The following is a 12,056-nucleotide window of genomic DNA, read 5'->3' on the forward strand; positions in this document are numbered from 1 at the left end:
TGGCCAGCCTCGCCGACGAGCCGCACCCTCCGCGCCTGGTGCGCCTTCTTCCACCGATCCACTGACGACGGCCGCCTCGTCATCGACAATCTCTGTGAGTCACCCGTGTCCGTGCCTGCTAGCTAGCTACACCGGCCACCCGTGCTGTTGCTACTTGCTATATCTCCTTCCACATATACCTATCATCTAGATCTGAGAGCGATGCGGCCGTACGTGCTATATGCTAGCTGTTGGCGCATTGATGATCAAATTTTTCATCAGGGCTAAGACGGAATCAGCTTTGATCTTGTTGGTGGCAACTGATGGTGACGTACGCTTAATAGTCGTAGGCAAGCAGAGCAAGCAGCCGGCCATGCTGGCTTGTGAGCTTTGGCTTGTTAGCTTGATGGTGTCACTCCGACATCATGCGTGATTTATGGCCGTTTTCCTTTAGAAAAAGAATTCCAGAAATACAATAGAAATACACCAATACTAACCTCTTCACTCATGACTGGGTTTCACCGATGGACCGGGCCGGTTTGGTGGCGATCCCTTTTAATTTTCTAAAAGTACATGTTAATTTAGTCTCGGAAGTAAACTTGTAAAATTCGTAGAAAATCACAGAAAAATCATAAAAATGCCAAACCAGTTTTGCTAGTCTCCTAAAATCGTGATCTACCTACTAGTTTGATTTGTTCACTTAGTGGATAATATTCTTAGGAAGCTATATAATTAATTAGAGATAATTAATATTACAAAAAGGTAAACTTGTAGGAATTGGTATGGTAAATTGGTAATATTGTTGAATCTGAAATTTGTATAGTAGACTCCTAGCAGTAGCAGTTACTCACCGTAATTTTTGTAGCTCCAGAATGATCAGTTGCTAAATAGATAATGATGTCTTATTTTGAATACTGATTAAATCGATAGAATAAAATAAAGAAACACCGTTGGTTTATATAACTAAATTAATCGTTGGGAAATAACGTCTTATCCGACAATGTGTATATGTAGCCTAAGTACGGTCGTCGTTAGAACTAGCCCGTTAACTCGAGAGGCGTACGTCGTGTTATACGAGTCACGATTGCAGTCAATTAATTATATCTTTGCATGGCATTACATTGCATATCATAATAGGGACGTCGGTGGATCACGGAGTCATCGGGAGTTGCTGGAGGAATGGTGCTTTTGGAGATCATATCGCCATGATGGAAAGCTAACTTCTGATTATATTTTTCCCAGGCAAGCCCCGGTGCACAACCCCTACTTTCTGCAGTTTAAATTATAATTGTGCATTAAGTTTTAAGGAGTTGAATGAAACCCACTTGCATATATATATCTTCATCCCATGAGTCTTACTAGTATGACAGGATCGTGTAGATTGCTATGCTACAGGACTCCGGTAGAAGTCGAGTGATTGCCGGTCACTCGCGAGAGATAGAAAATATATTATTGGATTACTATCACTTGGAAAATATGAAAATGGTGGAAAGGAAAATGGTGACCGGGCAGGGATATGGTTTGGGTATTGGTGGGTGTAAGAAGTTGTGTCGCCGCGGAGGCGGGTCATAGCTTGGTTACACCGTTTCTCCCTGTCTGGTCGATTAAGGACCGATCGTGCATATGACTCTAGGCAGGTCACAGACTTATTATCCCGAGCACATACTTGTGTATGGGCGCTTGGAAAGCTTGTTGCTCTCTTGTCGCGGATCCGGCTCTTTCCGGACCGACTGTCAGGGTTTGTTTTTGGTGGAGGTCTTTGCACCGTACTGAGTCCGGGACTCAGGGGCGGGGGCTTGGAGTCCCAGTTTGGACGGGGACCTGGACACCCGGGACAGGAGAGTGATGGGTTGGTCCTGCTTGTGCCTGGGGTACAAGCGGGGCGTGTGTTTTCGGGGTACCCAGCTGGGGGCATTGATTCGCGAATCGCCGGGCTATCCGGTACGGCTTGTCTACGGTTTAGCATCGTAGTAAAAACTGAAAGATGAAAGATGGAAGATGGACAAAGGAAATCTGATTGCTTACCACTTGCTTGAAAGTAGCACAGGTGCTCACATAGAATGGTTAGTTAATGAACCAATGCGGCTATTAATAAAAATCAAACATAAGGACGCACGCTTAGTAATGCTTTCTGCAAATGCAACCCACAAACCAGATAGCCTTGCATATCCTTGGAGTCTTTTCTTTTCTCCTATCGGGTAAGTCTTGCTGAGTACAATTGAGTACTCAGGGTTTTACTCCCCCCTGTTGCAGGTGACAGGTGGACGCTTGAACTGACCTTTGTGTGTGGATTCCTCCTGGTGGGCTCAGAGAGGATTTCCTTTACGCTGCGATCGTAGTGGTTATTTATAACTCTCACCAAATACTTTTATAAATGAAAGTTTCATAATCTGTTGTCGTAGTCTATATATATCAATACTTCACCATGTCATTAATAGATGTTTATTTCCGTTGTAACTCTGTTCACATGTTTCTATTCCGCTGTTCAATTAAATTATTTATAACTCTGATAACATGATTTCATTCCGCTGTTATATTAATAAACATTATACTTTGATGTTGTATTAAAAGTGATGTAAGAAATGGTTACGAATGATGTAAGCTTTATTCTCTCATTTGTGATTCTGGTGGCAAAAATGTGGATTTTCGGGTTCTCCCCTGGGGTGTGTCCGACGGAACCGAGTTAGACGGTTCTGCCACAATCGCCTAGAGATAACACCAATTGAAGAAAAATTTTGTCCAACATCGATTGAGATGGTTTGGCCATGTCCAAAGAAAACCTCTAGATATACGAGATTTCTGTTTCAACATAAATACTTAAAAAGCAGTTATTGAAGTGACTAAAACATGACTCGAGGCTCTTGATGAGTTAACCTACCTTGCTTGGGACCAAAAGGCTATGTTGTTGTTGTTTCAGTGTTAGTCTTTTGGGACTGAATATTTTGAGTTTTTTTTGAAACACAGAGACTTGAATTTTGATTTCATTCCATATGCTTGCTACGATTTCCTTTCCATTTGTGTTCGACTGGTTCTGTGTATAGCTGCACTGCCACTGTATGTAGATGCAAAAAATTTTGCAAAATGGCTACTGTAGTGTTTTCGTTGTTATTTGACAAATAGTATCTAATCATAGTTTAATTAGGCTTAAAAGATTCGTCTCATGGATTTCGTCTAAACTGTGTAATTAGTTTTATTTTTTATTTATATTTAATGTTTCATGCATGCATCCAAAGATTCAATGTGACGGGAAATGTGAAAAAATTTGCAAAATTTTTTGCAAACTAAACTGGACCTAGCATCAATGCCCACACGATGGCTCTTGTTCTGTGTGCAGTGCTAGCCAATACTCGAATCAACTAGAGTATCTCAAATGTGTAGCAATGATACACTGGAGTATACAGGAAAAGGTAAATCAACAAAACAATCAGAAAAATTGTTTTTTTCAAGAAACAAACAGAGGATCAGAATTCTGGCTTGGTTTTCTCAAATGAGAAATTATAGCGCTCAGTATGTTCATTGTCGATCATCTGGGGAAAGGGTCATCATATCCTCTGGAAGTGTGCAACACAGTTAAGATAACAAAAAAGCACAAAAAGAACCAATTTTGATAAGAGGCAACAAAAAAAAAAGCACCACTAGACATTCGGAATCATTTTTTCTGCATAAATGGAGGATCAGAATTCTGGCTTGGTTCTCAAATGAGAAATTATAGCTCTCAGTATGTTCATTGTCGATCATCTGGGGAAAGGGTCATCATATCCTCTTAAGTGTACAACACTGTTAAGAGAACAAAAAAGCACAAAAAGAAGCATGAACGTAAAAATAAATAATCTGACTAAATAGGAGGATGATGGGAATGGCGAAGTAAAAACCTTACGAAATTAAATGTAAAAGAAAAAAGAAACTTACCACTTGGTCAAGGGGGAAAGGTTACATCAGATCTCCAAGGTGAAAAAGGGTGTGACATCACAGAGATGACTCAGATGCAAATTACCCATTAAAACTTGTGACTCCTCACCTGCTTCCATCCTCCTTTTTACTACATCCCCAAAAGAAATTATTAAAAATCATCTATAACCTGAAATTAGCAAATTTCAGGTCAAAGCTTCGTTTCATCGCCTGCTGCTCTCGGTTAACCTTTGTCAAATACGCATTTAAATCACTTTGGTGTACACATACATATCATTTTTAAATTTTTAAAAAGAAAAAGTAACACATTAAGCTTGAGATAGACGCGGGAGATGATCAGATAGAGCTAATACAGTTTGAGCCATCATGGCGGCCAATCAAACCAATAGGGAAACAATTTCGTCATCACTTCATCTCCACACACACGCAACGCACCGGTAGCATCACTGAACAGATTTGATTTCCCTCCCTCTTATAAATATCAATCCAAATCGAGACATGCATCGAAGGCTAGAAAGACAGGAAAAAAAACTAGAAAAAAAGCAAAACAATCTGAAACGGGCAAACGGCAACAAAGAAACTAAAAAAAATGTCGACTGCTTGAGGGAGAGATTTGGACGGACTGGTGGGCGCATCAGATCTCCAAGGTGAAAAAGGGTGTGACATCACAGAGATGCCTCAGATGCAAATTACCCATTAAAACTTGTGACTCCTCGTCTGCACCACCACCAATCCATCCAACAGCACCACCCCCACCAAGCAGCGATACCAACGCAAACCAGGGATGATGGTAAAATAGGATTTCGAAGAACTTGAACAAGCGGAATCGACGAGAAAGCCAGAGACCATATAACACTACTATATCTGGAGACCGAAAGCTAGAGGACGAGGATGGCTAGCGATAATGAGCGACTGCGGCGGAGGGAGGGCGGCGGCGGCGTTCGGTGCTTCCGTTCCCAAACCCTCACCTCACACGATAAATATATACAACAAGGTCTACTAGGGTTTGAGAGGAAAGGCCGGCGGCCGCGCCGACCGTGAAGCCGGGATGTCCGACGCGTTGCCGCTGGAGCAGGCCGGCGGAGCGTGGCGGCCCATGGGACATTCCCAGCCTAGGCCCAAGTGGGATTATGTGTTCACTTTTTGCCGCCATCCCGGTTCGCTAATCAAGCTTCTCAATCTCTATTTGTTATCTCAATTTATTTGCCAGCCCACCAAAACGGATTACGTGTTCACTTTTTGCGAAACTGTGTTGAAGTAGTCCAATCATCATATCATAGATTGTAAGTCTTTTTAGCTATGTCATAAATCAAGCTTCTCTAGTTTTGACTATATCTAAAAATATAAAAAAAAACATCCAGATCGAACAAGATTTATTAAGAGCGTGTTTAGTCCCAGGGAGTTGGAATTTTGTGCTACTGTAGCACTTTTCGTTTTTATTTGGCAATTAGTGTTCAAACATGGACTAATTAGGCTCAAAACGTTCGTCTCGCAATTTCCCACCAAACTGTGCAATTAGTTTTTTTTTCGTCTACATTTAATGCTTCATGCACGGGCCACAAACATTCGATGTGATAGGTACTGTAGCATTTTTTGGGATTTTGGGGTGGAACTGAACACGCGCTAAATACACCATGATATATATATTTTTGAAAATACAATAACATTATATATTTAGATGTATGTTCTGATAATGAATTTTTATAATATAATATGGGGCTCTTGCGTTTGTACCCTTGTTTTGTATCGAAATTGTGATTTTGCCCCTATTTTTTTGACTTTGTGAATTTACCCCTACTGTGTCATTCACGAAGCACCAGTTTGCCCCTGCTCCGTCATCCACCCCTAACGGTGTTAAACTTTGTACAAAAGGACATAAATGCCCATGCGATTTTGCCCCTGTTTGTTATGCCTAATTGTGATTTTACCCTGATTTGGAATTGGACTTTTTTATTGTATGCTGATAATTGATTAAATTTGGTCAAACATATTTGGCACAACTTGCAATTATTTGAACTCAGATTTAATATTGATAAATATTCAAAATTTTGGGATCAAAAGGCTCATAATGCTGGGACGGGAGATTACATAACTTGGCTTCAGCTTTCAGGAATCAGAAGAGTACTGTTTTGGATGCCAGGCGAGGCGAGAGCTACTGAGCTAGGTACCAGGACGGCGACAGGACGCAGGTGATGGCGATCTCCAGGTGGCTAAACGCTCCCTCTGGACAGAAAGAATGATGGCAAAATTATACCAGATGTCCTTCCAGAAATGAATGGATAAGAAAACATGTGAAAGTTGATGAGAACAAATACAGCCACGTCGTTACTGGCAGAGAAAAGTTGCTTATATAATATACTAACATTAAAATATTTTTCTCGACAGAGCAACAGCAATTCTAGTGAGTATTGATTACAGACAGGCAAGTTTGATTCTACCGCCAGGCAAGGCTGCCTGCCAGGCAGCAGATCCAGGCCATCAATTTCGGTCACCTGGCGACACGATCAATGCCTGGCGAGAAACCTGCCTGGCAGGCCACCAACCAAACATGCCTACGCCTGAAGCATGGCAACAAACACAGGCAACTCTCACCACAGGCATTTTAGGTGAGGGCTCTAACCAAACAAGCTCATAATTTCAAGGAGGGAGGAAGGTAAATGAAGAGAAGCAAAAACTAAATCAAGAAACACATGAAAAATGGCGTTTAAGAGCAGCAAAATGACACTGTACCACAATAGAATGAATCATACAAACAAACAACTTATACTACAGGAGAAAGGCTCTACCATAACACATAGCAACATAAAGTAAATTTTATTTATGTTAATTTTGCTGTATTACCCATGATCTGTCAACTACAGGTTGATGAGCAATTTCGAACAGGGTGTATCAAATACCTCTTCATACTTATAATCTCTGTCAGTTCCTTCCCAAGGGTATCTGGTGGCAGGAGCACAATCCCTTCTTCTTCATCCTCTCTAACTTGATCGTCTGGAGCAAAGCTTGGTTCACTAGACTCAGCTACTGCATAAATAAATGCATATCATTAAAAATATCTTCAGTGAACTACTCTACTTTTTGTAGATACTAAACACACCAGTCAAACTCTCAGTCTTCTCTGCCAAGTTATCCACCTCATCTGATGGCTCTTGTATCACCACCTTCTTCTTCTTCTTTTTCTTGGTTGGATCAAAAGGAGCAAGCTGCAAGATAATTATAAACACTATCAACATGAACGCACAAGGAAGAAAAAGGATCCTAGCCGTCAGACAATGCTACTAGGGGAGTATCACAAATAATTTAACAGACATCATGCACCAAATTATTAAATTCAACATCAGGCTATAATAAATAGCAACCATCTTTAAGGAAAAAAGAACAATCCTTGATTCATGTACAAGGCAGTACACTTCAGGAACAGGCCGGCCTACTCACGCGGACACAAGCACGACAGTTGGCCAGCTTATCGCCGCCAGAACCCAACCGAATCGGACCTAACTGGATGCGCTGTGAGAAGGGGACGAGAGCACATCACCTCGGGGACCTCCTCCTTCTTCTCCGCCTGCTCGTCGTCCGCCATGGCGACTTCCTTCCCTGGACTCACTGCAGGCGGCTGGGAACCTAGATGTCACGCGCACGAGAGAATTAGAATCTGGGTTCGGCGTCTGAGGAGCGAGGGAAATCGGCATGGCGAGTGGAAAGTGGAGACGGCGGCGTTGGGAAAAGGGGGCAAGGGTTATGAGAAGGTGAGAAGGTCCAGAGCTGGGTGGCGATCCAACGGCGGCGGCCGGCGAGCGCGCGGCGCGAGCGAGCCCTCGCGGTAGCCGACGAGCGCGGCGGTGGCCGGCGAGCGCACGGCGCGGGCGAGCCCTCGCGGCCTCCGGCGAGCGCACGGTGCGGACGAGCCCTCACGGGCGCGGGCGAGCCCTCGCGGCCTCCGGCGAGCGCACGGCGCGGGCGAGCCCTCGCGGCCTCCGGCGAGCGCACGGTGCGGACGAGCCCTCACGGCTGCGCCCCGGCCCACTCCACGTCCACGTCGCCAGGCGCCCCGGCAGCCGCGGCCAAGCACCGCCGCCGCCCGCCCTGATGCCGCGACGCCCGCGTCCCGGGCCGCTCCGCGCCCACGTCGCCCCGATGCGGGGTTTGCCGGAGCGCCATGACCGGCGGGCGAGGTCGCGAGGGCCACCGTCGCGCTGATGCCGGGTTGCCGGAGCGCCATGACCGACGGGCGAGGTCGCCGAGGGCCGCCGTTGCGCGGGCGCGGGGTTGCTGGAGCGCCATGGCCGGCGGGCGCAGGGGCGCGCGGCCGCGACGGTGCTCGGCCGCCGGTCTTCTGTCCGCACCAGATAGCAACGAAGAGAACGAGCGGATAAGAACGAACATGGAGGGGCATTTCAGTCATTTTGCATCTGATTTTATGTGTTTTGTTTTTTTTAAATCGTTTAATCAGTCTCTAAATAACGGACATCCAAACCAGGGGCAAACGGCTCCTTCGTTTCAAAATAATAGGGGTAAAATCACAAAGTTGAAAAAACAGGGGTAAAATCACAATTGAACCTCTGGACAGGGGCAAAAACACCGTTTTCCCATATAATATATACATTATAGATGTATATTTGACTTAGAACAAAACTAAAACTATTTGAAAACAAAGGAAGTATTTTTTTGTGATTATCGACAATTTAAATAAGGTACTTCCTTCGTTTTAAATTATAAGATGTTTCGAGTGTTTTTGTTTCTTACTTCTCTTGTGCACTAGCTATCATTTTTTTTACTTAAACCTTTTCAAGTGCAACAAGTTAAAATGGGTTATATTTAATATATTCTTCACCCAAAAAATCTATTTTTTGAAGCATATTACATTTATATGTTTTTATGAAAAATATTCTTTTTTGAATCGGGATACGAAATACGAGCCAAATGATGTCTCAAAGTCATTCTAATTCATCATCAAAATGAGAGAATCTAAATCTAAAAAACGTTTCTACGAGAATCTAGATCACTAACAAACTCAACCCATGTACATAGCAAAATTTATATATCTAAAAAAGCTAAAACTTGTTATGATTTGGATTTTTTTTATTTCATTACTCAACTGCTAACAGATCGTTAGCAACAATTACACGAACGTTTTCAGGAATAGAGCTTATAATTTGCTCTCTCCCTAAGTACACAGATCACCCAACACAGCCAACTCATGAGCGGCTCTTACAATCTCGCCCTTTAGACGAGCACTCAAAACTAATGAAAACAAGAAGACACTAGTGTCTTAATCTTAGCTATCAACACTCCCACAATAGCATCATCTTCGCATCTATCTTGACAATTAGGCGCCCAATGCCCAAATCAATTGCCATTTGTATAACCTAGAGATAGGCATTGAGTTCAGCCTAGAAAAGCAATCAGCGGATAATGTTGGGTATGGGGCATCTGTCCTGCCCGGAAGGTACCAATGGTGGGCCGCAACGTAGCCCAACAACCGTATCTTATCTGCTCATCCACTTGCCCCCAACCATTCTAAAAAAAGAAAAAACTCACCTCGCCTTAGCGCTGCGACCATGCTCCACTGCGCTGCCTCCACAAAGCGCTCTCCGCCGGGCCTGTAACAGAACCGACCAATTATACGAAATTAAGTAAGAAAATCACCCGCCAGAGCAGACGATTTAGCAAACTTAAGCCCGTATAACCCGGTAGTCCGTGAAATCACGAAGGATTTCAAACCAACTCACATACCAGCCAAGATCGTAATAAGTTTAGCAGTCACCATCACATATTACATAAAAGTTCGTATCTCAGATACATCAGAGTTTAAACATAGTTATTACAAAACGAGTTCAAATAGAAGTAGCAGAAGCCATTTGCTCAAAACCACACACACTCACACGGAGTTCAAATACAGTGCCAGCTAATGATCATCTCCAACAAAAGCATCAGACGAGACATAAGGAATGACCATGCCCATGGTCCTAAGCATCACCCATCGCAGGATAAAGGCAGTTGATACAATAGCCGTAATACATCTGCCCATCTACAACAAGTGGGAATAAAACCCTGAGTACGAGAAGGTACTCAGCTAGACTTACCCGACATAACCGAAAATAAAATGACACCAAGGATTATGAAGGGCTTTATAGTAGGGTAGCTGACTCCTTTGCAAAAAGAGGCATTTTTAACATTTCAAGAACCTTTCCAAAAGTATTATGGTCAAGTTAATTATTATTAACTTGTCGACTATATTTGCACATATACTAGAGCAAGCATGTGATTAAGCAAATAATGATAACCAATGATCATTAACAACTTTCATAATGTCATATTCATTATAACTGTCCAAGTGTTCCATCAACATTACTACGATGAAGTCACTCAAGTCAAGTGCTCACTATCCAGAAGCGATGGCGATTCGAATCGATTCCTAACCAGCTGGTGATTTATTCCTTACACAAACCTCACTCACCTGCTAAAGTGAGGTATCGGTCACCGAGTCAACTATTCAGGAATCTTGAGTTTGCTAGGAACCACATGTACCCGGGGGCCGACCAACTGCCCTTTGGTCTTATCATCGCGCCCCCATGTCCTACCACACCTGCTCCGGCACAGTGCGCTGCGAGCAATCTACTCGGCCCGAATAATCTTCCAGCTTCGCGGTCAAAAGGTACTTTATTCGGCCAGCTAAATGTAAACACCACCTCCTTTGTAGATGTGCCAACACCAAGTGTATCATCTTGTGCACATGTGTTAGCGTATTTTCATAAATATTTTCAAGGGTGTTAGCACTCCACTAGATCCTAAATGCATATGCAATGAGTTAGAGCATCTAGTGACACTTTGATAACCGCATTTCGATACGAGTTTTACCCCTCTTAATAGTATGACTATCAAACCTAAATGTGATCACACTCTCTAAGTGTCTTGATCACCAAAACAACATAGCTCCTACAAAATATACCTTTGCCTTGAGCCTTTTGTTTTTCTCTTTCTTCTTTCCAAGTCGAAGCACTTGATCATCACCATGCCATCATCATCAACATGCTATGATCTTCATTTGCTTCACCACTTGGAGTGTGCTACTTATCTCATGATCACTTGATAAACTAGGTTAGCACTTAAGGTTTCATTAATTCACCAAAACCAAACTAGAGCTTTCACAAGTGCCAACCATCCCATTCTAGAGCATCACCAAGAGCAGGAACTGTGATCTCTACCACTATAAGTCCATCCTTCTGCTAACTGGCTCTCATTCCAAGAGTACACTGGCTCTTGACCCTCTGGGTACCCCACATCATGGAGCACTCTCCAAAGCAAGGTCGGCATGCCAAACTCGCTCAAGAAGGTGTCCATGGTGCGGTGCTCCCTCAGGGCCAACGGACGTCGAGGTGCTCTTCCTCCGGTGGACTTACGGGCAGTCCGCTTCATGCGGGCCATCTGTAGCAAAAGTTCTTTTATTACCCCGTGGAAACATATTTTAGGTGATACAACTTTTATCAAAATGAGATAATCAATTTATAAGGAGAGGAATGCATGACATGAATGAAATGCACAAGTAATATGATGTATGTACGTGTCGTACGTTCTCACAAACTTATGAAATAAATAATTTCTAGCGACGAATTCGGTGGCATACAAACGATCTCTCAAATACGTATCTAATATGTTGTACACGATAACGTTGTTATGCACCTACAGAAGATTTATTTCAGCCCAATTTCCAATGAATGCATAAAAGCAGTAAATTTTATCTACACGCTCTACATGAATCCCCAGATACGTGTACAACGGTAGTAACTACCCAAACCATCGTCCTATTGATGGCATCGCCTCAACAGACGGAATACCCACACATGAGATACCTTTGTAAAACATGCATAGAACATGTAGTTACTCCAACATCATATAAGCATTCACCCTAGATCGGTGGTGCATCCGATCATGCTCTCACAGCTCACACTTACCGAGGCGTAGAGGCAAATGATCCATACACTACCACTCAAACAAGTGGCACTCATACAATAGCACGCTGTATGAGCAACGAAAGAAAAATATGATACAAGAACCCTAAGTCAGTACTTAATTAAGCCACCTATAGTCCTTAACTGGTCATAAAGGATATGACCATTGGCACACTTTTTAGTTTGGAAATCACATTTTCAAATGCCTTTTTGTTTTAA

At 43.1% G+C, this 12,056-nt stretch overlaps 1 protein-coding gene and 5 non-coding genes across 7 annotated transcripts; all 6 read right to left on the reverse strand.

The window, feature by feature from the left end:
* Positions 1–3,435: 3,435 nt before the first annotated feature.
* LOC136530086 (small nucleolar RNA Z103) lies at positions 3,436–3,531 on the reverse strand. Its single transcript, XR_010777589.1, has one exon. It is a non-coding gene; the product is annotated as a small nucleolar RNA Z103 (small nucleolar RNA).
* A 117-nt stretch (positions 3,532–3,648) lies between these two features.
* Positions 3,649–3,742, reverse strand: LOC136530099 (small nucleolar RNA Z103). Its single transcript, XR_010777602.1, has one exon. It is a non-coding gene; the product is annotated as a small nucleolar RNA Z103 (small nucleolar RNA).
* A 164-nt stretch (positions 3,743–3,906) lies between these two features.
* LOC136530184 (small nucleolar RNA Z101) lies at positions 3,907–4,006 on the reverse strand. The gene has a single exon (XR_010777674.1). It is a non-coding gene; the product is annotated as a small nucleolar RNA Z101 (small nucleolar RNA).
* Positions 4,007–4,218: 212 nt separating this feature from the next.
* LOC136530186 (small nucleolar RNA Z102/R77) lies at positions 4,219–4,304 on the reverse strand. The gene has a single exon (XR_010777676.1). It is a non-coding gene; the product is annotated as a small nucleolar RNA Z102/R77 (small nucleolar RNA).
* A 210-nt stretch (positions 4,305–4,514) lies between these two features.
* Positions 4,515–4,614, reverse strand: LOC136530183 (small nucleolar RNA Z101). Its single transcript, XR_010777672.1, has one exon. It is a non-coding gene; the product is annotated as a small nucleolar RNA Z101 (small nucleolar RNA).
* Positions 4,615–6,037: 1,423 nt separating this feature from the next.
* Positions 6,038–7,988, reverse strand: LOC136529558 (eukaryotic translation initiation factor 2 subunit beta-like). Of its 2 annotated transcripts, none has more exons than XM_066522634.1 (4): positions 7,424–7,976; positions 6,986–7,091; positions 6,786–6,912; positions 6,038–6,111 (listed from the first exon to the last, which is right to left on the reverse strand). In XM_066522634.1, the coding sequence occupies exons 1-4, from the start codon at positions 7,466–7,468 to the stop codon at positions 6,099–6,101; spliced, it is 291 nt and encodes a 96-aa protein (XP_066378731.1). In that variant the 5' UTR covers positions 7,469–7,976; the 3' UTR covers positions 6,038–6,098. The 2 variants fall into 2 exon arrangements, with proteins under 2 accessions (XP_066378731.1, XP_066378730.1); XM_066522633.1 differs by lacking the exon at positions 6,038–6,111 and adding an exon at positions 6,362–6,446 and having other exon boundaries at positions 7,424–7,988.
* Between the last annotated feature and the right edge of the window lie 4,068 nt (positions 7,989–12,056).

This window comes from Miscanthus floridulus, chromosome 19, assembly GCF_019320115.1.
Source record: "Miscanthus floridulus cultivar M001 chromosome 19, ASM1932011v1, whole genome shotgun sequence".
Taxonomy (NCBI): Eukaryota; Viridiplantae; Streptophyta; class Magnoliopsida; order Poales; family Poaceae; genus Miscanthus; species Miscanthus floridulus.